This window comes from Pipistrellus hanaki, assembly GCF_964339955.1.
Source record: "Pipistrellus hanaki genome assembly, chromosome: 9".
Taxonomy (NCBI): Eukaryota; Metazoa; Chordata; class Mammalia; order Chiroptera; family Vespertilionidae; genus Pipistrellus; species Pipistrellus hanaki.
In genome coordinates, this window is record NC_140511.1 from 8,063,848 (window position 1) to 8,088,652 (window position 24,805).

At 66.1% G+C, this 24,805-nt stretch overlaps 1 protein-coding gene across 4 annotated transcripts in view; it reads right to left on the bottom strand.

The window, feature by feature from the left end:
• Window positions 1-22,150, bottom strand: part of PHLDB1 (pleckstrin homology like domain family B member 1) — a 38,915-nt gene extending 16,765 nt beyond the window's left edge. For 2 of the 4 annotated variants that reach the window (XM_084895562.1, XM_084895561.1), the window contains exons 1-8: window positions 17,710-17,876; window positions 16,574-16,697; window positions 15,598-15,768; window positions 9,043-9,168; window positions 6,888-8,203; window positions 3,779-4,057; window positions 2,823-2,963; window positions 2,600-2,737 (exon numbers count right to left, since the gene is read on the bottom strand). In XM_084895562.1, coding sequence (XP_084751688.1) covers window positions 2,600-2,737; window positions 2,823-2,963; window positions 3,779-4,057; window positions 6,888-8,203; window positions 9,043-9,168; window positions 15,598-15,768; window positions 16,574-16,697; window positions 17,710-17,874 — 2,460 coding nt within the window. In that variant the 5' untranslated portion in view covers window positions 17,875-17,876. Of the gene's footprint in view, window positions 1-165; window positions 295-2,599; window positions 2,738-2,822; window positions 2,964-3,778; window positions 4,058-6,887; window positions 8,204-9,042; window positions 9,169-11,384; window positions 11,495-15,597; window positions 15,769-16,573; window positions 16,698-17,709; window positions 17,877-22,020 lie in introns of those variants that run through there. The other 2 variants (XM_084895563.1, XM_084895564.1) reach the window with 2 other exon arrangements.
• Between the last annotated feature and the right edge of the window lie 2,655 nt (window positions 22,151-24,805).

A 24,805-nucleotide genomic window follows, 5' to 3' on the forward strand; every position in this document is an offset into this window, starting at 1 on the left:
CATCACCGCCTGGGGCGCGGGAAGGAGGCCCCAGTCCTCTGTCCCCTCCGAACCAAGCACCGGCCCTGGCGTCCTGGCAGGCCCCGCAGGGCCCGGCGGTCCTGTCCCGCGCTCTCCTCTCCTCCGCAGGGCCCTCGGGCCAGGGAGTGGGCTGGTGGCACTGACCCTTCTCAGCTGCTCCTGCACCTGCTCCCGCACTGACTCGGGGCAGGTGTCCAGCTGCCTCTGGAGCTGGGCGTAGAGCGCCTGGCGGGCCTCCAGCTGCCGGCGTCCCGCGGCCAGCTCCGCCCTCTCCTGGTGGCGGGCGGCGGGGAGAGAGAACACACACTCCTCAACTCCGGGCAACAGCAGGCGAGGGGGGGGGAGAGAAAACAAGACAAGTAACAGGAGAGAAAGGGAGGGAGAGCAGCAGAGGGGCGTGAGGGGGGGAGCAGGAGGGGAGCGAGGAGCTGAGGCGGAGGGTGGGCCCAGGCGGAAATTTTGGTCTCTCCGAGTCCCTTCAACTAGACACGTGGGAGAAGGGCCTAAGAAAAAGCCCTACGCCCTGGCTGGTGTGGCTCAGTGGATAGAGCGTCAGCCTGCGAACTGAAGGGTCCCAGGTTCGATTCCCATCAGGGCACATGCCTGGGTTGTGGTCTCCTCCCCAATAGGGAGCGTGCAGGCAGCAGCTGATCCATGATTCTCTCTCATCGTTGATGTTCCTATCTCTCCCTCTCCCTTCCTCTCTGAACTCAGTAAAAATATATTAAGGAAAAACCTGCTTTCTCTCTAAACCAGTCAAGGCCAAAGGTGGTTCCACATCCCAAATGGGAGCTTCTAGCTCCGGCACCTCCCGCCAGAGACCAAAATTACCCCTGGGGGAAGGGGAGGCGGTGAGTCACACCCGGGTGGGGGCAGGGGATGGGTGTGGATGGGGAGCAGAGCAAAAGCTATGGCAGCGGAGCAGCAGGGGGACCCCAGCCCCGCCCCGCGGCTCTTCCCTCCTGCGGGCGGGGTGAGTGCTGGTACCACAGGCTGGACTTCAGCAGGCTGAGGGCTGCAATTAGTGCAGGCGTTGCCATGGTAACCGGTGCCCCAGCCACGGATAGAGAGGAGTGGGTGGCTCTGTCTGGGGCGAGATGACACCCCTGAGGGCAGGGCAGGGTGGGAGGCGCTGGTGAGTCACCTCCAAAGGACAGGCAGGCAGGGGAGAAACCGGCTCCTGACCCCAAAGCCAGAGTGGGGCTCCCGCACCCTCAGGGACGGCCTCAGGCCGAGGCCAGGCCGGGCTGGGCCCTGCCAGGGGCAGGAGTGCGGCTGGCAGGCTCCTTCTGGAACGTGAGCTTCTCCAGGAATAGGCCCCACCCCATAATCCGCTCCCTCCCGGGGAGGGGGCTGGCCAGTTCAGTCAGGGGTCCAAGCCCCTCCCGTCCTCGAACTCGACCTTTACGATACCCCATGTTCTGGACGACTCGGGCAGGAGGCGAGAGGCCCCCATTCCCACCCTCTGCCTGAAGATCTGCCTTTGGGGCGCCCCCTGGGGAGTCCCCAGACCGCCCTCCACAGCCATGCCGCACCACGGGCCTCCTCACCCCCGCTCGGAGGAAGGCAGGCAGGCACTGGGGGCAGCAGGCCCCCCTTGCCCACGCCTGCAGGGGCAGCCCCAGCCTCCCAAAGGGGCGGGCTCTGCAGGCTGAGCGGCCCCTCAGCCAAGCAGCTCCCAGCCCTGCGCCTCCTGCCGGCCCAGGCGGAGCTGTGCCCTGGCCAGTGCTTTCTGACCCAAACCCTGGGGCCACACCCAGAAAGGAAGAGGGCAGCGTTGGAGGGAGAGGCCCACAGCCCGCGGAGTTAGTGCAGCAGTGGCGTGGTCAGAGCTCTCCCGGCCGGGAGCACTGGAGTTAGGGCATGCGCAGAGCCCAGGACAGTGACGGGGACATTAGTGCAGGCCTGTTTGGTAAGCATGGAGTTAATTTGGCACAGAATTTGGGAGTGTGGTTTTGGGGTCCAGAGCCAAAATTCAAAAAGAGGGTGGTTGTCAAAGAATTTGTAAGAGCTTCCAAATTGAGGGGAAGGAGAGACACTCAAAAAAATGCAGGAGAATGAATTCTTAGAAAAATACTGTCAGTCCAAAAATAAATGGCCCCTCTCCATTTGAGAGCTTTTGGCACATGGCAGGCCCTCCTGGGTGGGGATGGAGCGGTCCCTGCAGGCTGGCACTAAACCTGAGAGGGGCGGGGATGGAGCTGGGGATCCTGGAGGCTCAGGGGAGCAGAGACCACCTCCTGCCCTCCGAGGCGGCCTGCTGGAGACCTTCCCTGCAGGGACCCAGCCTGCACGCTCCCAGCACCAGGCCTCCTGTGCTCCCTGTCCCAGCAGGGGCCTGGGTGCTTCTCAGCAGGCCCAGGACGCCGGCACCCAGGACCGCAGAGGCCCAGCCAGAGGCCCAGACCAAGGTGACCAGCCCAGCCCGCGGGACCTCCGAGCCGTCACCTTCCGCCCTGAAGCGCCACGAGGCCACCTGGTCTGCAGGCGAGAGGATGGAGGAGCGGGTGAGGGGCCCGAGAGGTGTCTCTCCTCTCTCCCAGGCCGGCCCGGCCCCGAGCCCAGCCGGTGCGGTTACCTTGTCCCTCTCCTTCTGGACGCCCGTCTCCAGGGCCACCAGCTTCTCCTGCAGCTGCTCCGCCGCCCTCTGCTCCTGCTGCAGCAGCGCCCGCTCCGCCTCCCGCTCGCCCTGCAGCAGCGCCCGCTCCATCTCGGCCTGGGAGCGGCCCCGTCCACGTCAGGCCGGCCCGGGCCTCAGACCAGGCGGACCCGACCCCGAACCGCAGCCCTGCAGGCGCTACCTCGCGGGCCGACTCCTGCAGCTGCTGCTCCAGCTCCTTCACGTGCACCTTGAGCTGCTCCACGCGCCCCAGCACCTGCGCCCGCTCCTCCTCCAGCGCCAGCACCTCGCCCTGCAGTCCGGCGCCCGGCCCCTCCTCATGCTGGGCGGGAGGCAACCGTCAGCCGGAGGGGCCCGGAGCCTCCCGAGGTGAGGGTAGGAGGACGGTCCCCATCCCTCGGCCGTGGACGGAAAGCAGCTTCCCTCCCGGCAAGAGGGGCACTGCCACCGGGAATAGAGCTTGCCCGCCGAGCCAGGCCCGGGCGGGGCGAGGAAGGCTGGCCGGGAGCATATTTATAGCCCGCAAACCGCTGCCCCACCCCGCCCCACCCCTTCCCAACCAATCCTTCAATTAGTTCCTCCGCCTGGGCCCTGGCACCCCCACAATGCCTGCCTGCTCTGCCCGGCCACCCCACACCCACCTCCTGCGGGTGCTCCCTGCTCCCCGCACCCACCTCCTGCGGGTGCTCCCTGCTCCCCGCACCCACCTCCTGCGGGTGCTCCCTGCTCCCCACACCCACCTCCTGCGGGTGCTCCCTGCTCCCCGCACCCACCTCCTGCGGGTGCTCTCACCTCCCCACACCCACCTCCTGCGGGTGCTCCCTGCTCCCCGCACCCACCTCCTGCAGGTGCTCCCACCCCCCATACCCCACCTCCTGCGGGTGCTCCCTCCTCCCTGCACCCCACCTCCTGCGGGTGCACCCTGCTCCCCGCACCCACCTCCTGCAGGTGCTCCCACCTCCCCACACCCACCTCCTGCGGGTGCTCCCTCCTCCCCGCACCCACCTCCTGAGGGTGCTCCCTGCTCCCCGCACCCACCTCCTGCGGGTGCTCCCACCCCCCATACCCCACCTCCTGCAGGTGCTCCCACCCCCCATACCCCACCTCCTACGGGTGCTCCCTCCTCCCCGCACCCACCTCCTGCTGGGTGCTCTCGGTGCTGCTGCACTCCTCCTTGAGGTTGTCCTCCTCGGCGCGGTCCATGCTCTCCCACAGCCGCACAGGGCCCCCCCCAGGCTCCTCGCCGCTCCGCCCGGGGCCCCCAGGGGCTCCTGGGAAGCCTCGCGAGGGCCCGCGGCCGGCCAGGGCCAAGGCGGCAGCGGCCTCCCCGATGCTGGGCAGCTCCCCGGCCTCGGGCCCGTCCGCCCGGCTGTACTCCGCGCACAGGTTCAGGATGGTCTCCAGGCGCTGCCGCTCCTGGGGGGGGACGGAGGCTGGGGGGCGGCCTGGCTTGGGGCTGGGCCAGGCACGTCTCTCAGGAGAGAAGGAGCTCAGATCCAGTCAGGAAAGCACCCGCCCGCCCCCCAGCTCTAAGGAGGCAGAGGGGATGAGGGAGCCTCAGAAGTGAGCAGGACCAGGCTGGCTGCTGCGCCACGGGCTGCATGGCCACCCCCCCGTCTTCCCTCCTTTCCCTCTCCCTGTCCCAGTGGGCACATCCAGACAGAGGAACACACACTGGGAGCAGACCGGGCCCAGCAAGACCCAGATCAACACCAAGGTGCTCATGCTGGCACGGGTGCATGCAGATCCAGACCGAGGGGCACCGGGACCCCACACCCAGCCCTGACGGAGGACACAGACCGAGGGGCACCGGGACCCCACACCCAGCCCTGACGGAGGACACAGACCGAGGGGCACCGGGACCCCACACCCAGCCCTGACGGAGGACACAGACCGAGGGGCACCGGGACCCCACACCCAGCCCTGACGGAGGACACAGACCGAGGGGCACCGGGACCCCACACCCAGCCCTGACGGAGGACACAGACCGAGGGGCACCGGGACCCCACACCCAGCCCTGACGGAGGACACAGACCGAGGGGCACCGGGACCCCACACCCAGCCCTGACGGCACAGTGCGTGCCCTGGGCCAGCCCCAACACGCACATCACACTGGCCCACACGCACGCAGACACGCAGGCTAGCATGGGGGCGGGCAGACACACAGGAGGCAGACCCAGGCCCAGGGGCCTGAAATTCACCCCGAGGGGCGCTCCGCCCCTGCCAGACGGACCCGGACTGGGACGCGGGCCTCCCCCACTGGCTGCCACCCCGGGAGCCTGGCCCCTCCGTCCCAGAGGTGGGCTGCTCCTACGGCCGGGGGGCCCCGCGTCCACGCTGAGCCCGCCCTCTCCCAGCCCCCAGCCCTCTCAGGGACCAGGACATGAAGGAAGGTCTAATCACGCTGCAGGTCTGGTCCCTTTCCCACTCAGAGCCCAAGCCTCCCCCATGTTCTGCCACTCCCCACCCTTCCCGCCTAAGGTGCCTCTCCCGTGTCCAGTTTGGCCACGACCACGGACACTCACCAGCTGCCCTGCGGCCGCTCGCCGAGTTCCACGGCAAAGGAAACACCACAACCAGGCACAGCCTCAGCGCCCAGGCGGCCGGGCAGGCCTCGCCCTGCCTCAGCGCCCTGATAAGCAGCCTGGGAGAGGGGAGGGAGGCGGCGGCCTCCCAGACTTAAAGTGGCCGGTCGGGGCTGGGGGGCCTGGGGGGGCACCCTCTGTGCCCCGGGCTCACTGCCCCAGGGCGGCCCCCGGGGACACTGCCTGGGTCAGGGCTTTTAGCAGCCCCCTCTGGGAAGGGGCCTCGCGGCCTGAGAGAGGAGCTGAGGTGGGAAGGACCTCGTCCTGGTCTGTCTGGGTCCCAGGTCTGTCTGTCTGTCTGTCTGTCTGGCGCTACAGGCTGAGCACAGCTTTGTGTGGACGGGTCAGGCCTTCATTCCGCCTGGGGATCCCGCCTCATCTCTCCCCACCCAGCACCCTCACTTCATCCAAAGCTGCCCCAACCTCTTCAGAAAGAGACTCCAGACAAACCTCCTCAGTTTCTCTTTGTTAATCCTCACCCGAGGATGTTTCCCGTGGTTTTCAGAGGGAGTGGAAGGGAGAGGGAGAGACGGAAACATCGATGTGAAAGAAGCACATTGACTGGTTGCCTCCTGCACAAGCCCCCATCAGGGCCCAGGCTGGGGAGGAGCCTGCAAGCAAGGTACCTGCCCTTGATCAGAGTCGAACCTGAGATCCTTTGGTCCGCAGGCCGACACTCTATCCACTGAGCACACTGGCCAGGGCCAACCTCCTCAATTCTGATTCTCCTCCACAAACCAACTGCAGGGCCCCTGCCCCTGCCCGCAGGGACCCCATGCCAGTGCCCAAGGAAGGGCAAAGCCACTGTCCTGTGCACGCGAGTGAGTGCACAGCAGCCAGCGCCCCCGAGCCCGGGGCCATCTGGGGGATCCACACCCAGCGGCTTACTGCTCTCTCCGGGACAGCTGCTGCCGCACACCCAACCCCAGCACACACAGCACCACACAGGCGGCCGCCTCCCTCTCCTCCCGGTGACCCTGCATGGCCGGGAGCGGCTCCACACATTCAGAAGTCGAAGGGCAGCGAGAAAGAGGGACCAGGCGCCTTTCTAAGGAACGAGACCTGGGCCCGGCCAGTGGCTCAGGGGCTGAGCATCAACCTATGAGCCAGGAGGTCAGGGTTCGATTCCCGGTCAGGGCACAGGCCCGGCTTTCGGGCTCGGTCTACAGTGTGGGGGCATTCAGGAGGCAGCCAATCCATGACTTTCTCTCATCATTAATGTTTCTATCCCTCTCTCTGCCTCTCTGAAATCAATAAAAATATATTTAAAAAAGAACAAGTCTGGGAAGACAAGAGCCCCGGGTTCCAATCCCAGCTCTGCGAATTGCCGTGGGCCCAGGGGAGCCCCCTGCCCCGGCCTTGCCCTCCCAGTGAGGCCTGCTTCCCAAACTGGGCGGGCGGGCCACGGCCGCAGCACACGGGGGGTGTTCTTCTAGGGCTTCCGTGTTCAGTAACACGGAGAGCGTGTGCACGTTAACACAGAAGCGGTGTGACGGCGTAAGCTGAGTTTAAAACACAGACTGACAGGCGTCAGAGAAAGTTCTTCAGCCCCTGGAGCCGTCCCCACGGTGCCTCCTGGAGGAAGCGTGAGCAGCCAGGCCTGCAGCCCGCACCCCGCCCGCTGGCTGCCCACATGCTGGGGGACCCCGGCCCCTGCTCACCAGCCTCTCCATCTCCTGCTCCCGCAGCCGCTCCTGCCGCTGCCGCCGGTGGTACTCCAGCAGCTCGTCCTCGTTGTCGCTGATCTCCGTGATGCTGTGCTTCCGCTCCCGGGGGGCGGGCGCCGGCAGGTCCCCGCCCGACAGCTTCCTCCGGGCGCGCGGGCTCTGCCGGGCCACAGCCCCCGGCAGGGAGCCCAGGCTGTAGGCGGGGCTCAGCCGGCCACTGAAGCTGCCCCTGTGGGGTGCCAGGGACTCCCCGAGGGTGGGCGAGGGGCTCCGTGTCCTCCGGCCCCGCGCCCCCAGAGTCAGCGAGAAGTCCTCCGGTGAAGCGCCGGGGGCTGCCCAGCGCCGGGCCCGGGGGCTCTCCGCCACGTCCCTGGTCGGCTTGGGGTCTGGGGGGGCCCGGGAGGGCAGCGGGGACAGAGCCCGCCGGGGCAGGGCCGGGCTCAGCGGGGGCAGCTCCCGCAGGCTGTCCAGGCCCCGGCGGCCGGGCCGGGGGCTCTCGGAGGGCTGCAGGGGGCGGGGGGCCGGCCCGTCCGAGAGCGTGCGGCCCACCGCCTGGCGGGAGGGGCTGCCCGGCAGCTCGCGCAGAGGGCTGGGGGGGCGATCCTGGAGCACACCCATCTTGTTCCGGGGTGCGGGGACCGGGGGCTGGAACTTGGGGCTGCCGGGGACACTGACAGGCTGGCTGAGGGCGCTGGAGGCCGGGTATTCGCTCAGGCTGATGGCCACCACGGGCGGCTGCCCACCCCGCCAGGGGCTCTCGGGGGCTCTGTGGGCCTCGGCCAGGACAGGCGCGGTGGGGCTGGCGGGCAGCAGCCCCCGGAGCCCGGGGCTGGGGGGCCGCTCGTGCCCCGCCTTCCTGCCCAGCCGGGGGCTCTCGGAGGGGCGGGCCCCGCTGGGCCGGGCCTGCGGGGGCTGCAGGGCCAGGTGGTAGCTGGAGGAGCGCACGGGCACCAGCGGGGGCACCGGCTCCTGCCCGCCGGGCGAGTGGCTGGCACAGCTCCCGCTGCTGGCCGGGGAGGAGAGTGGAGAGAAGGCCGGGGAGGTGTTCTCGTAGCTGGAGCCCACGGACATGGCGCCGGGGCTGGTGGGGGGCGACAGCAGGTAGCGCCCCCCGTTGGCCACGGGTGACAACGCGGACGCGGCGGCAGGCCTCTTGCCGGCGGCGCCGGGCTCCTCCAGCACCAGCGAGTCCATGATCTCCTGCAGGTCCTTCTCGATGGAGCTCACCAGGGAGCTGTGGCTGGTGTAGGCCGCGGGGCCCTGGGCCGCAGGCTGCGGGGGGTGGTTCCCGTTCACTAGGCTTTCTGGCTCTGTGAGGGCAAACGCAGATGCCTCGGGCCTGGCCTCGGACCGGGGAGCCGGAGAGGTGGTTCCCTGTGCCGCTCCCTGCCTGCAGCCGGCGTCCCGCCCTCACTCCCGCGGTGAGGAAGAGGAGGGAGGAGGCTCGCTCACACACGTGACTTAGGACGGAGTCGGCAATAGCCAGGCACTCTAGGCTGGTCGCCGCCTACGCACCTGTCTAGGTTCCCCCTGCCTTGGTTTCCCCACCTCCAAGTCTCTCAGCGGGAAGGGGAGGGACACTCTGAGCAGGGTGGGCATGCTATGGAGATGCCTGCCGACAGTCCCAGGAGGGACCTCCGTCAGTAGGACATTAGGGGCTGCAGACACGGCAGCTAAGACCCAGGACAAAACACCCACCACACCTCCCAGGCTGAGAACGGAGGGGAGGAGGGGAGAGCTGGGGGATACTGAATGGGGGGGTGGGGAGGAGTGTATGCTGCACCCCTTGGTCCAATGAGAGGCAAGGAAGCGGCCTGGCACTGCCCGCTGGTTCCTAGAAGCCAGGCTGACCAGCAGCTAGTGCAGCTCAGCCCTCCCGCCCTGCAGCCAACCAGGGCTGGAACCGCTGCCCCAACACGGAGGGCCTGGCATGGCGAGGGGTGAGGGCCGGACAGAGCTGACCGGGGAGCGCCTGGGGCCAGCCACCTGATCCCTGTCCCAGCCAAGCAGCACTCTTGGGCCTCTCCCGGGGCCAGGCCGTGGCAGCAAGCCCGGTCCGGGGTGTTGTCCTGCCCTGACTCTGCCAGTGGCTGGAGGGGGCCCGGAGCGGGGCCGTCCCAGGGGCACCACCCACCCAGCCTCCTCCTACCTGGGCCGGGGCCGTAGGGGGGCCCCGGGGCGCGGCCCCCGGCCGGGATCATGCTTTTCATCCACTTGGCTTCGGCGGGGTGGTTGAAGCGGAGGAAGGTGGACTGGCCCAGGCACAGCATGCAGCCTTCGGAGGAGAAGACGCTGACCAGCCGGCAGGCGGGACGCCCTCACCCACCGGCAGGCGCACCCGGGCTCCGGGAGCCACCCGCCCGCACCCAGCGCCCCCGTCCCGGCTGGGCCCAGGCACAGGGCAGAGTGGAAGGAGCACTGGTTTGTGAGTCCCGGACCCAAGGACTGGTCCTGACGCTTCCTCTGACAGGGAGGCCACCTCCGCCCTGAGTGTGGTTTTCTCTTAGAGAAATGAGGGCACGCTGACCTTGTAGGAGACAGTGCTCTGTGAGCAGAGGAACGTCCTCAGAGCACGCGGGCACCTCGTCCCCGACCTGAGGCCAACAGGGACCCGGCGCCCGGGGCGGAGGGTGAGCTGGAGAGGCAGCCGCTCTCAGGATCACAGAAACACGGAGCAGGCCACAGGGAGAAACCCCAATGCCCCTCGGGGACCACAATTTGCCTGGGATGGCCACCCCTTCCCTCTGCCAATGCGCCCTCTGGCCTGTTACCCTCCTTTCTGGCGTCTCCCCTGGAATGCGGCCCAGCCCAGGCCAGCGGCCGGCTCGCCAGCACATCCCCAGGCATTAGCACAAGCCCAGTCCTGCTCAGGAAGTGAGTGCACGGAGGTGGCCGCGGAGCAGTGTGCCTGCGGGCGCCTGAACCTGGTGCCTCTTGGCCGGGCGGTGCCAGAAGGGCCTGGTGATCCTCTCACCCACCCTCCCGATTGCTTCAAACCCCTGGCCTGGCCCTGGCCCCGGCCGCCTATCTGTCCAATCTGGTGCCACTTGGCACCCCAAGCTTCGTGCCAGTCTGAGCCGAGAATGGCAGGGAAATCGACATTCCTAGACGTTGAGACAGTGCAGGCCACGAGGTCATGGGGCACCCCAGGCCCCGTGGGCACTCTGGCGGACCCCCCACTGAGCGGCATGTTGCTGGAACCAGGCACTGCCTTGGGGATGGGGAGACCTCCAGACTGAGAAGCCCAGAGCAGGTGACCCCAGGGGACAAAGCCACCCTTCTCTGGCACACCCACAGGCCCTCCCCGCAGGTGGGCACCAGCTCTGCGCAAGGCTGATAATGGCTGACTGGAGGGCAGCCTTCTTGCCAACCTCCAATCAGAGGGGCTGACCCCAGAGCAATCATAACGGGAATAAATAACAGCCAACTATCCACCCACCTCCTTACAACGCAGCCGTTCCACAAACCGCCCTGCCAGGCTCCACCCCACCAGCCAGCGCCAGTCTACAGCCCCACTCACTCCCAGGCTGACTGCCCGTCAGCGCCCGGCCCACCTCAGCCCTGCGCCCCTGCCTGCACCCTCCTCCATGCAGGGGTGTGGCTGTGCCGCTCTGGGCTATAAATAGGTGATGCCAGGCCGCTGGTCTGTATTAATAGACGAGCAGGAGGGCAGCGGACGGAGGGCAGCCCAGCTCCGGCCCAAATTAACTCTGTTTGCACGCAGGGCCGGGAGCTGTCTCCACTCCCGTCCTGTGCCCTCGGCCCTCCTGCTTCTGGGAGACCCTCCTCTCCACCTTCCGGGCCGCACCCCAAGGCCAGCCCACCCAGGAAGCCCAAAAGCCCACCATCTAGGCAAAGCAGGGGGGGTCCCCAAAGGCTCAGGGCCCAGTGCTGTGCAGGGGGTCGCACCCAGAGAGAGGGAGAGGGAGAGGGAGTGGGAGAAGCAGAGGGTGGGTCCCCTGTCTGAGCCCTCAGAGGGAAACATCACACACACTCACACCAGGCTCACACTCACTCCGGAGCCGCTCTCTGCCCTCCCGGACGGGCACGCCACCCCCAGGCGGGCAAGCTCACCCCGGGGCGGGCACCCTCACCCCCGGGCGGGCACGCTCACCCCCGGGCGGGCACGCTCACCCCCGGGCGGGCACGCTCACCCCCGGGCGGGCACCCTCACCCCGGGCGGGCACGCTCACCCCCGGGCGGGCACCCTCACCCCCAGGGCAGCCACTGCCCTGCTGGCCACGGGAACAGGACGCCTGGCCGGCGGAGGCTGGGCAGGGAAGGGGGAGGAAGGGCCCTAGTCCTCCCAGCAGACCCCCATCCGAACCCTCCGCTCCGGCGGTCCGTGCCCCACCGCTGGGAGGGTGCCGTCGCCCCGACTCCCATTCAGGAATCCCGGGCTCACACTTCATGGAGTCTCAGCCTCCATCCCCCAGAGGGGCCCAGGTCCCCGCCCGGGCCTGCGGCCGCAGCCGGCCAGAGGGGACTCACCGCCAGCCGGACCTCCGGACGCGGCCCGGGCTGAGCCCTCCCGGCCGCCCGCCAGCTGCCAGGCGGCGCCGCCACCAGGCCGGAGGGCGGGCCGCGGGCGGAGCGGGAGGGACAAAGGAGGCGGCGGCGGAGGCGGGAGAGGAAGTGATGGCGGCGCGGGCGCGGGGGGAGCGCGCGGGGAGGACGCGGGCGCGGGGTCCGGGGCGCGGGCGGGTCCACACACGGGGGGCTGGACGGAGCTCCCAGGGGTGCAGCCCGGGGCCCAGCGGTCACTGCGACCAGGTCCCTAGGCCCCGCGCCCCCTCCTCTGCCCCCTGCGCCCACCCCAGCAGCAGCTCACCCACAGCCGGGCCAGACCCCGGCGCCCCCCACCCCACCCCCCCACCCACTCCCACCCCCGTCCCCGCTCCCGCCCCCACTCCCCTCCGTCCCCGCCCCCACTCCCACCCCCGTCCCCGCCCCCGCCCCGCCCCCACTCCCCTCCGTCCCCGCCCCACTCCCTCCCCGTCCCGCCCCCACTCCCCTCCGTCCCCGCCCCCGCCCCGCCCCCACTCCCCTCCGTCCCCGCCCCCACTCCCACCCCCGTCCCCGCCCCCGCCCCCACTCCCACCCCCCCGTCCCCGCCCCCGCGGCCCCGGAGTCCCGGAGCCCGGCCTCTGGAAGCAGGAGCCAAGGGGACAGTCTCAGACACGCACCGTGTCCGCGGTCAGCCCCATCCTTGCTCTCAGATGCACCCCACACCTGCCCAGGCCCAGGCGCCCCGCAGACACAGCCTGGAGCCGCCACAGCGAAGGCCGCCTCCTCCAGCATCGCCAGCAGCTTCCACCTGCTGAGCACCTGCCCACGCCGCATCACACGCACACACGCACTCACATCACTCACACTACGCTCACACCCACACATACACACACACTCACACACATACGTACTCACATCACTCACACACACACACTCACACACTCATTACAAGCTCACACTACACACACACGCTCGCACTACACTCACGCGCTCACACCCACACACTATACTCATGCACTCACATGCACTCATAAGCTCACGCGTGCACACGTGTCTGAGTCCCTTCTGCAGGAAGAAGGAAGGACCGTGTAGGGTCAAATGCACGGAAAGGAAGCCTCTAGCTCTCCTCAGGAGGAGTGACTCATCGTCTGGAACCTGGACGGCCGGGGGCAGACCCGGCGGCTGGCTCAGGGGGAAGGCGGGCGGCAGGCGAAGTGGGAAGCTTGGAGCCTTTGCTTTTTCTCTTCTTCCTTTGAGCTTCAAGAATCAAAATCTTTCTCCGTTGGAGACTTCACTCCCGTTTCGCAGGAGGAATAATGGTCATTGGGTGGGAGAGGAACATGCTCCCTGTCCTGCATCCCAGAGGGAGATGGCGAGGCCACCCAGGCGTGTGGCTCCCCGGCCCTGTCCCAGGGCCGCCAGGCCGGCCTCACACGGGCCCTGCCCAGCACTGAGGGCCGGAGGGAGTGAGGAGACTGGGAGACGTGGCTGGGGCCTGCTGCCTGGACAGCCTGGCCCTGAGTGTGTGGCCCTCCCCACTCTGACTCCTCCAGACCTTCATGCCTGGCCCTGGGTCCAAGGCCGACGGCCCAGCCCAGATGGAGGTTCCTCCTGTGTCCCGGTCCTGTTCCCGGCTCCACGTCCTGCTCCGAGGGCAGGGCAGGGCAGGGTGTGCGAACTCCAGGCCTGGAGGGGTCAGGGTCCTCCTGCTGCCTCCCTCCGGGCTCCAGTGTCCGCGGCTCTGGCTAAAGCGGCATCTGCCTTCTGCTCACCTCCCCCATCCGGGGCCCAGGCATAGTCCCCTGGGAGAGCTGTCCCTGCCCTGTCTGCCAGGCACGGGGTGTGCCACCTACACAGCTGGGCCCGGAGCCCGAGTGATGCCCCTCAGGCCTGGCCCGGCCAGAGCGGCTCCTTGTCACTTCCAGGGGCGCCTTCTCTTTTCAAAGATGAGGGTGCCCTCACCAAGGCCAGCTCTGGGGAACAGGACAGGGAAAATGGTCCTGGTGCACGTGTGCCCAGACAGGCGTGCGGCCAGGGACCCTCGCACACAGAGGAACACACACGGACATTTGTGCCATCAGCCCGCGTTCCTGCTGCTCCTGGAACACCCTCCTCTACAAACACAGGGAGACACAGACACCAACACAGCGCTGAGCCCTGAGCCACAAACATCCGGAGACACATAAACACGCTCCTTACACAGACACACAGAGCCTGTCCGCCCCGAGCCGCCCCGTTTCCAGGGAAACGCACTCCCAAGAATGTCCGGAGTGGGGCCGGCCGGGCGGGCTGGGTGCCTTGCTCCAGAGATGAGACAAGGAAACCCTCAGCTCCGGGAGCCCGGGAGGGGTGCTGGGAGAACACCCATTCCTTTGTGCCTCTGCCTCCCCTCCCAGGCCGCCCAGCCCCTGGGTCAGGCAAGCCTGGCCGAGCAGCGGTAGGGACGGGAGGGCGCAGGGAAGGGGCGGGTCAGAGGAGAGCGGAGGGTATGCAGTGGGCAGGGTCGGCTTTGGCTACGGGAGCTGGGAGTCATGGGGGTCACAGGAAATGCCTGAGAGTTCCGTCTGGCCCAGGCCCTCCCTCGTCTCAGCAAACAAGGGAGGCGCTGATCCCACTGGGCCTCCGTGCGCCTCCCTCTCGCCGCGGCGGGTGCTCTGCCCTGAGTGTGAGGGCTGGGCTGGGAGGAAGGGCTCGGTCTCACTCCCATGCACCAGGCCTTGGGAAGACTCTCTCTCTGGGAGGAAGACCATCCGACGGCCTCACAGCCAAAGTCCCAGTTCATGGGCTCCTCCTCTCACCCAGTCAGAGGCCCGAAGCCCCGGAGGAGACAGGCCTGCCGCCCAGCCACTGTCTTCCCAGCACACTCCCACGGCAGGAAGCAGGGAGGAGGCCGGGCTGGGACCCTGGGTCAGCTGTGAGGGGAGGAGCATTTAGAGACCCTGAGAGGTGCTTCAAAGCAAAGGAGCTTCCAGCTGGTCAGAGGTGAGAGTCCCCAGAAAGAGGTCCCAGGACCCCAGTCCCGCTCAGAGCCAGGTTGCAAAGCTCACCGCCCACCGTGAGCCCCTCTACCCACCGCACCTGCTCTCCTCACTCCGGCATCCATGCCAGGGCAAACACACTGGTTCTGTCCAAGTGCCACTGGGCAACCCCTTCCGGCCCGCTGGTAACCATAGCGACGGGGCCGTTTCAGAGCCAGCTCACACAGGGAATGGCCTGCTGCTTTGGGAAGCAAGGTGCTCACCATACTCATGACCCCACAGCTGCTACCACATCTTTTTCCTTTTCTTTCTTTGGTATTGCTGTTAATCCTGACCTGAGGATATTTTTTCATTGATTTTTATTTTTTTAAAAATAAATCTTATTGATTTTTTTTTTTTTTTTTTTTTTTTTTTACAGAGAGGAAGGGAGAGGGATAGAGAGTTAGAAACATCTATGAGAGAGAAACATCTATCAGCTGCCTCCTGCACACCCCCTACTGGGGACGTGCCCGCAACCAAGGCACATGCCCTTGACTGGAATCGAACCTGGGACCCTTCAGTCTGCAGGCCGGCGCTCTATCCACTGAGCCAAACTAGTCAGGGTTTTTCATTGATTTTTAGAGAGAGTGGAAGGAAGAGGAGAGACTGAGAGAGACACATCGAGTGGCAGCCTCCTGCATGTGTCCCACTGGGGCTAGAGCCTGCAACTGAAGTATGTGCCCTGGACGAGAATCAAACCTGGGACCCTTCAGTCTGCAGGCTGATGCTCTATCCACTGAGCCAGACTGCCTAGGGCAACATTTTCTAACAGGAGTGGGCATGTCCCCAGATTTTGCGCTTCCCCCTCCCTGTCAGGGGGTGTCCCCCTCTCCCCTCTCCAGCTTTCCAGAGCACGGCTCCCTCTGGCACGGGGGCAGTGCCACTGTGCCCAACCACTGCTCCGAAGGCTCTCCCAACCACACTGACACACGCAGGCCTGTGGCCGCAGCCCGGCCGCGCTCCCCTCCCGGCGGGCGGGGCAGGGAGGAGGGGAGGGCGGCCAGGGAAGACCACAGGATGAGGACCAGTGGTTGCTCGGGCACATCAGGTGCAGCTGAACAACCCGCCTCTAATAGGGCAGTCACCATGGCAACCGCCCTGCAGGCTTCCCCTGCACCCATCACCATCACACACACGAGCTTTTACGAGGCCCTCTCCCGCTCCGCCAGGTCACTCACCCTGCGTGAGCCGCGTGGGCTGCCGGACAGGGAGCCCGTCGATGGCACAGGCATTGCCGCACGGGTAGAGGGTGAGGGTGCCCCGCAGGTTCTCGATGTAGCAGTGCTCGGGGGCCAGGCCCGGCCCCTGCAGGGCGATGTCCTTGGCCGAAGAGCCAATCACTGTCCTCCCTGAAGATGGAGGTGAACTGAGTCAGAGCGTTTGCCCAGCCGGAGAGGCAGACAGGGCCGGAGAGCCTGCTGGAAAGGGGCTCCCCTCCGCCTGCAGGGGCCCTCGGCTGGGGAAGCAGCTCTTCTCAGGCAGAGAGGGGGCCCAGAGGGCACCGCGGGATCCAGGCCGCACACTTCTCTCCTGCACACCTTCCTCAGGGCCCCAGCCCGCCATCCCCGCCGCCATCCGCCCCCCCCCCTTCTGTTTCCCTCTCTCCTTCTCTCCCTCCTGCCACCTGCAGCCCTTGCCCGCCCTCACTCCCTCTCTCCAGTGTGGCCCCCCCACTGCTCTGCCTGCCCAGACCCTCCCTGGCAGAGCCCCAGGCCTGGTATTTGCAGAATGTGGGGAATGTCGCATCACCCAGGCAACCAGTGCAGCCAGGGGAAGAGGGAGCCAGGAAGCTGGGCCCGCGGGCTGTGCCAGGGCCTTATCTGAGTGGGAGCTCTGCCCCCACTTCCATCTCTCCCTCTGCACTGGCACCGGCTCCCATGCCAGGCACCGCCCGCAGCGGGCCCCTGGCTTCGGGGCCGTCCTGGTTGCTAGGAGCTCCGCGCTCTCCTGTTTCAGCGGCTCCTCCTGGTTCTAAGGGATCTTTAATCCTAGTCGAGGGGCCAGATTATCCACCAGGGAGGGCAGGCAGTCTGGGAGGCAGAGGCCAGGGAAGCAAACTGGTGGGTGGGGGAGGTGACCTGCCAGCAGAGCAGAGGGGCTCCCACAGGCCTGGGCCCGGCGGGGGTGTGTCTGAGGACGGCGGGCCTGACTCACCTTCCTCCAGAGGCACCAGCGTGATGGCCGTGCTGAGCCGCCCGCTGCCCAGGCTCACGAGGTGGGGCTTGTCCGTCTGCACCTTCAGCCCTTTGCCCGTCTCAATCAGGTCCAAGGGCCCTTTCTGCAGGCAGGGGAGGGGGGGAGCTCCTTAGAGACCCCAGGCCAGCCCCTCACCACCAGCCGCACTCCTACCAGCACCTCCGGCCCTCACTCTCTCCGAAGGACTCTGAGGAGGTGAGGGTTTGCACCGTCTTGCACAGAGCGCCATTCCACTAAAGTGTAATTAGGTCTGGATCTAGGCCACTAGCTCGTCCCACCAGACTTATCTCAAGTCTTGGCTTAACTGCCTCTTTTGTCTATTAAGACAGAAACAGGAGAAAGGCTGGGGAGTGGAGAGGCCTGGGTGAGAGGAGGGGGTACTGGAGAGGAGGGCCCATGGAGGCTTGTCCGGCATGCCCTAGCTAAGTGGATAGAGCATCGGCCTTAGGACCAAAGGGTCCCGGGTTCGATTCTGATCTAGGGCACAGACCTTGGTTGCAGGCTCCTCCCCAGCCTGGGCCCTGGCCAGGGCTTGTGCAGGAGGCAACCAATCAATGTGCCTCTCTCACATCGATGTTTCTCTCTGTCTCTCCCTCCTTTCCCCTCTCTCTAAGATAGGGGTGTAGAACTCAATCAGAGAAGGGGCCAAAATCTAAAATCCAGCCTAAATCGCGGGCCGAATGGTTTACTGAACAGTCATAAACTGACAATGTCATAAACTGACAGCGGAGTGCAGTGATGACAGCGCGGTGCGGGCCACATTGCAAGGCCTGGCTGGCCGGATTTGGCCCGCGGGCCTTGTGTTTGACACATGTGCTCTAAGACATCAGTGGGAAAATATCCTCGGGTGAGGAGTAACAGAAAAAAGGGAAGTCCGCTTGGCCAGCACTTGGCAGGGCTAAGGAGAGGAGCACAGCTCGGAGTCCAGCTGGAAACCCCTCCTGGCTTCAGAGGGTGTTTTCCGGGTAAACCAATTAACCGATTCAGATAAGCGCTCGCCGGCTAATAGGCTTGGGGCCTGGGAGGTGGGAGGAACTGAGGCTCTCACTCATCTTCCCCCACAGCCCTCGGCCCCGAGGCCCGAGCCAGCTCACCTGCACCGTCGCTGAGCCCTTGCATCCAGGGCCGCCCTGGTTCCTGGTGAACGTGGCCATGGTCCCGGTCTCTCGAGCTCCTGGGGACACAGCGGAAGGCAGGTGAGGCGGAGGCAGGGCAGGAAAGGGGAGGGGCAGGCTTTGTGGCAGGGGTGGCACTGCCATCACCACTCCCAGCTCCTGATCTGCAAGAGACATGGGCAGTGCATCTCTAGCCACAGCGGGGCTCCTGGCCCTGCCCCATAACCACAGAAAGCCCTGGAAGGCCCAGCATGCACTTCTGTGCTTCCCTTCCGTGGCCACCAGCAGCAGGCCGTGGCCGCGGAGGACCTCAGACCCTGGAGCGGAAGCAGGGTGGGAAATCCATGCGAGTGGGGCAGGGCCCAGCGCCCCTCCCAGGACACTGGCAGCCAGAGGGCACGGGTGGGCAGCAGGGCTGAGCTCAGAGCGCCCCCTTTCTCCTCCTTTTGACTCTTTTCCCAGGTGGCCTCATTAGAATCTTTTCTCCTTTTTCTTTTTTTAACTTTTATTTATTGATTTGAGGGAGAGGAAGGGAGAGAGGGGGGAAGAGAGAGGGTGAATGGGATGAAGGGAGAGGAAGAGAGAGAGATTTGCTGTTACACTTATGCAATCATTGGCTGATTCTTGTATGTGCTGGCCTGGGGTTGAACCTGAGACCTAACCAACCAAGCTACCGGCGAGGGCCAGCATCTTCTCTAAAAGGAAACAGAAAACTCAGCCAGAACATTAATCAATATTTGCTGGGGAAAGGAAAAACTCGCCCGGCCAGTGTGGCTCAGTGAGTGAGCCTTGACCTATGAACCAGGAGGTCATGGTTCAGTCAGGGCATATGCCCGGGTTACGGGCTCGATCCTCAGTGTGGGGAGTGTAGGAGGCAGCTAATCAGTGATGTTTCTCTCTCCCTCTCCCTTCCTCTGAAATCAAGACAGATTCCTATATAAGAAGAAAAAAGGAAAACTCAACCATTCTTTCCGTCTCTGTAAGTCTCAACGCCTGCACCCTCTTCTCCAGAAAGCATCGCCGCCAGCAGTCAGAAGCACACACACAGACCTCATGGTGGCTGATGTGGAACACAGGACTCGGCCGGAGCCTGAGTTGGGGCCGCAGGAAGTGGAGGTCCTTAGGACCAAGCGTGAACAGACCCTGGGCCCGAGCCTCCAGAGCCCACCCCCGCTTCCTCTCCGCTCACATCCCCGCGGACAGGAAGGAGCCTCTGGCACTAACTGCGCCCACAGCCAGCTGTTGACCACTTGCTAACAGGCGGCGGGCGGGCGTGTTTGCTGCCGGCATGTCACTGGGGAAGCTGAGAAATGGCTGCAGGCAGGACCCCTCCGCTCTCTGCCAGCATCTCCGGTGCGGAGAGAGGAGTCAGCCACATTCCAGCGAGTGTCTGCCCCCGCAGTGGGCCGGGGGCCTTACCCACAGCTACAAACTTCACCCTGCCTGCCAGGCGGCATCTCAACACCGCCTCCACCCAGCGGGGGAAGGGCCAGGCCAGAGCAGCGCCTGGGGAGAGGGAAGGGAAGGCCACTAGCCCGCACCAAGGCCCACCGGCCTGGCACTCCCAGGGGATCCGGCAGGAAGCACTCTCCAGGGACGGAGGGAGCCATCCTGTTTCTCTCAACTCAGGGAACCCTCAGCATTCTGGGCGGAGGAGAGGCAGGAGGCCCTGGCTGGAGAAGGGGCAGTTTCTAGAAAAGCCGGGGTAAGGAAACAAAACATAGCGGAGAGGGAAAGGCACATCACAACAGCACCTAACCCCACGTATTTTCATTGTTTTCCGAGAGGGAGAAGGAGAGAGCGAGAGAAACATCAGTGATGAGAGAAACTCATTGATCAGCTGCCTCCTGCACCCCCCACACTGGGGATCCAGCCTGAAACCCGGGGCTGTGCCCTGACCGGGAATGGAACCCTGACCTCCTGGTTCACAGGTCAACACTGGGCCACGCCGGCCGGGCTGACCCTGTCCTCCATCATTTATTAGCTGAGAGATCTTGGACAAGTTAGGTCATCCTCTAAGACTGGAATAATGATTTTTAAAAAGGCAGGGATTTAGTGCTTGCCGGGAATGGGGAAGGACTAATAAATAAACGGACACAAGATTTCTTTTTCGCCCAATAGGAGTATTCTAAAATTAAATAGTGACGAAGGTTGCACAACTCTGTAAATATACTAAAAATAGAATGTGCACTTCAATTAAATGAGTCTTATGTTATATACATCACACCTCCATGAAACGGTTAGTTTAGAAAAAGACTGTCTGGAGATTCAGATTTTTATTAAGTGAAACGCTGTGAAGTGCAAAGCACTATAAACAACATACAAATATAAAGTTATTACTGTGAGTTTTTGTCCTTGAACAAGTCACTTCACCTTGGTGGGCCTCAGCTTCTCTGTCTGTCAGCGTGTCACCATTACCTTGCGGGGCCGCTGTGGGCGCTCACTTATTTACACCAAAATGTTCAAGTGAGGCTTAGTGCTGGGCTCAGTGACAGCCCAAGCCTGCCCACTGGAGGGTCCGGGGTTCCATCTCCCAGGGCAGGAGGCAGCCAATCAATGATTCTCTCTCATCATTGCTGTTTCTCTCTCTCCCTCTCCCTTCCTCTCTGAAATCAATAAAAACATATTTAGCCAAAACTGGTTTGGCTCAGTGGATAGAGCGTTGGTCTGCAGACTGAAGGGTCCCAGGTTCGATTCCGGTCAAGGGCGTGTACCTTGGTTGCGGGCACATCCCCGGTAGGGGGTGTGCAGGAGGCAATTAATCAATGTTTCTCTCTCATTGACGTTTCTAGCTCTCTATCCCTCTCCCTTTCTCTCTGTGGTAAATCAATAAAATATATATATTTTTAAACATATTTAAACTTTTTTCAAGTGAAGATAAAGATTGTGAAGGGGCGATGCTGAGGGGAACCAGAGGGAGGAGAGGAGAGAGGAAGGGGGGGAAAAGAGGGGAGGGGGGAGGGGAGGGGAGAGACAGGCAGGTGGGCTGACTGGGGTGCAGGCTGTGCCGGCGGGGAACCCCATCGGGAGCGGACAGGTACCCCGGAGCTCGGCAGACGGGACTTGGACGAGGGTTGGGGAGCCGCCACCTGGAGGCGCCCGGACCCCACCCCAGGCCAGGGGCCGCCCGCCTCTGTCCGACGGGGCCGCCCGTACCCCGCTGTCTACCGCCCGCCCCGCCCGGGCCCGGCCTTTGGCCCAAAAGCGGCCCAGCGAGCGCCGGCTCCGCGCCTCCGGCCGCAGGCGGCTGCCGAGCGCCTTCCGGAGCGACCACCTGGGCGCGGGGCGCGGGCCCCGGAGCGACCCCCTGGGCGCGGGGCGCGGGGCGCGGGCCCCGGAGTGACCCTTTGGGCGCGGGGCGCGGGGCGCCTGCAGGGCCTGAGCGGCGGCTGGGGGCCTCGGCACCGGACCCCAAACCGGGCGTCAGGGGAGGTCCACGGCGGCCCGGCCCCCGCCTCCCGGCTCTCGTCCGCCCCGAGGGCGTGGGAGGGGGAGACGGAGGCTGGGCCGCGGGGCGGCGGGGGCCAGGCGGGGTCGGGCGGCGCCCGCAGGCGGCCCCTCATTGCGGGGGGCGGGGGCCGGGGACAAGGCCGCAGTGTGGCCGGACAAGCGGCCTTTCTCCGCGGGGCGGGCGGGCGGGCGGGCGGGGGGAGAAGCGCCGCTTGTCCGCGGCCCGGCGCCCAGGCCCCCCCGCAGCTGCGGGAGGCGCGGGGCGGAGGGGCTGCGGGGCGGAGGGCTCCGGCCCCGGCGGCGGCGGGCGCGTGGGCGGCGGTGACGTGGGGCGGCCTGTGTGGCCGGTGAGTCAGCCGCGGCCCCGCCGAGCTAACGGGTCCAGCGGCGGCCGCGCCCGCCCGGTCCCCGCCCGGCTCCCGGGGCTGCCCGGCTGGAGGGCCCGGCGCCCGGGACCCCGCGGGGACAGGCCCGTCCCGCTCCCCGACGCCAGAGAGCGCGGGGCCTCAGGGAGGGCGGGAGCGCTCCCCTCGGAGTCCACCCAGGGGTGCCCCCGGACCCCAGCCTCCGAGCGTCCCCTGGTGCCCCGGGACCCCCCGGCGCAGGGCTCCGGGTCCGCCGTGGGCGAGGGAGGCGGCGGCCGGAGGGACCGCCAGCGTGGTCGGCCGTCGGGACGGGGTGGTCCAGCGCCCTCCTCCCGGGGCAGCGCGCTAGGGCTCCCCCTGGCGGCGGCGCGGGGGGGCAGGAGCGCGCGGCCCGGAGGAGCGGAGCCCCCCCGCCCAGAGCCGTCCCCCGCACTCCCGCCCCCGGCGTCCCCCCCGGCGTCCCCCCCAGGCTCACCTGAGCCCCGCCAGGCCGGTCCGGGGTCCGGGGCCGCGGGCGGAGGAGAGGGGCGCGGGCCGCGGGCCGACCGGACGCGGCTGCTTCCCCGGAGCCGCCGGGAGGGGCGGAGCCCCGCCCCCGCAGGCCCGCCCCCGCCCCCCGCCCGCGTCCGGCCCGGCCCCGGAGAAGGCGCCCTGTGGTCCGAGCCCAAGGTCCACCCCTTCCCACAGCGGCACCCCCCGCCGCCGGCACAGCGGCCGCTTTGTTCCGTCCGGCAGCTGGGCTCCCCACCACCCGCCCCTCCCGCCCCTCTCCCTCCTCCGTCCCTCTTCTCCCCTTCTTCTCCCCTCTCCCCTCCCCTCCCTCCTCCCCCCCTCCCCCCCTCCTTCCTTCCCCTCCCTCCCTCCCTCCTCTCCCCCTCCCTCCCTCCCCCCTCTCCCCCTCCCCTCCCTCCCTCCCTCCTTCTCCTCACCCTCCCCCCCTCCTTCCCCTCCCTCCCTCCCTCCCTCCCCTCTCCCTCCCTTCCCTCCCCTCCCTCCCTTCTCCCCACCCTCCCCCCCTTCCTTCCCCTCCCTCCCTCCCTCCCTCCCCCTCTTCTCCCCTCCCTCACCTCTCCCCTCCCCTCCCTCCCCTCCCTCCCTTCTCCTCACCCTCCCCCCTCCTTCCTTCCCCTCCCTCCCTCCCTCCCCCCTCTTCTCCCTCCCTCCCCTCCCCCTCCCCTCCCTCCCTTCTCCCCACCCTCCTCCCTCCTTCCTTCCCCTCCCTCCCTCCCTCCCTCCCCCCCTCTTCTCCCCTCCCTGACCGCTCTCCACCCCCAGGCTCAGGCCTCCGGAGAGGGTGTTTTGACAGCCCCCCCTCGCCCCCCCGTTTTGACCTTAGATCCTGGACCTCCGTGGGCTCCCAGGGAGCCTCGCGGTCCCGGCCTCCGTTTGCTGCGGGGACCCAGGTCGCCCGGGCACCCCTTCTCCGCACTCTCCCGCGCCCCGCCGCCGTGAGGGGTGCGGTGGGGCCAGGCCTCACGGTGTCCCTGGGCGAGGCCCGCAGGCGTGAAGCCCCAGCCGCTCCGCCCCGACCTCCGGGGACAGCACGGGGACGGTCGGAGAGAGACGGGCGGAGAGGACAGCTGAGCGCGCTGTCCTGGAGCAGTTCGGGTTTGGGAGGAGCAGGGGAGAAAATACGGAGAAAAGGGGGGCCTAAGCACCTACGAGTAGCCTGGAAACAGCCTGAAGTCATTCTTCAACCGCCACCCCGAAACCCAACACTGACAGCGGATCCTCACCCGGGAGGCCGCTCCGCCCGGGAGCCGCCTCAGCTGCAGAGCCCCTTGGCGGCCCCGGAGGGACCTGAGGCTCCCCGCTGCCCGAGGGGCAATGGCACTGGGGCGGGTACAGAACATAACGTCTTTTGGGGCCGGTCTTTAGTCTGTGCCCTCTCTGCCTAACCCAGGAGCAGGGGAGGCTGGCCTGCAGGAGCCTGGGGTCACCTATTGGCAGGGCCAGCTTTAGTGGGGCCCAGAGCGCACCCCTAGGAAGGGGGGGAGGGTCTTCCAATTCCTCTTCATGCTGCTGGAGCTTCCTGAGAGCATTGTGACCTGGCCGCCTCTCATGAGGCAGATTACAACAGTAATCTCCACTCTTCTAGTCAGAGAACAAGTCCTCTGCGCCAGGACCCAGCCTTTGCGGGAGGAGCCGATTGGAACCTCAGAGGCTTTGCATCTAAGTCCCCGTGTCCAGCTCTTCTGGACAGTCTGGGTGAGGAGGAAGCTCGGAATCCGTGTGCCTGCCACAGAGGCAACTGGTGCCGAGGCAGGGAGCCGAATGGCACCAGCTTTCCCCTGTCCTCCCCGCCTGGGGACCGGGGACCGGGGACCAGGGCCAGGGCCCCGGACCGCGCTGGGGCTGTGTGCCGGGGTCCCAGTTCCTGCTGGCAGGGCCCTGCGTTCCCACAGTTAGAGCACTCAGGGGACCCGGCCCACGCCTCACAGGCCACCCCACCCTTCCCCACATCTGGAGTGCATCAAACAGTGCTCTCAGTTATGCAAGAGGTCGAGCAGCTGGGAGCTCGGCAGAGGGGGAGGCAGAGAGAAAAACAGAAAGCAGCTTTCCAAGCATGCTTCAGACTTTCCTACGGGGAGGCGGGGCGGGGCGGGCCAGGCTGAGCGCCCAGCCAGAGGGTGTTTTGGGCCCTGGCGCTCCGCAGTGGATTTCCACACCCTGCCTTTGCCCCGGCACACGGCCCACCCTGTCCCTCCTCTCAAAAGGTTCTTCTAGCCGAAACCGGTTTGGCTCAGCGGTGGAGCGTCAGTCTGCGGACTGAAGGGTCCCGGGTTCGATTCCGGTCAAGGGCATGTACATTGGTTGCAGGCACATCCCCGGTGGGGGGTGTGCAAGAGGCAGCTGGTCGATGTTTCTCTCTCATCGACGTTTCTAGCTCTCTCTCTCCCTTCTTCTCCGTAAAGAATCAATAAAATATATTAAAAAAAAAAAAAAAAAAAAAAAAAAGGTTCTAGCCCGAGAAGTGGATTGCTCCTCACAGCAAGTAACCCCTGGAGTCACACACCCCCCAGCCGGTCCCTTTCGGCCTCTGCATCGGGTATCAGTGTGACGCCCAGTACCTCCTCACCACACCCAAGGTGGGGAAAAGTCAGACCTTTCAGCAGCTGCAAGGAGCTCTCTTCAGCTCTTCCTCGGGCCTGCACAGCCCACTCCCACCGGAGCTACCTCCCAGCGGCGAGGGACGGACAGAAAACTGGTCTTGCCTACCTCCGTGGCTCCTCTAAGTTAGGACCTTCCTAATAAGCCTT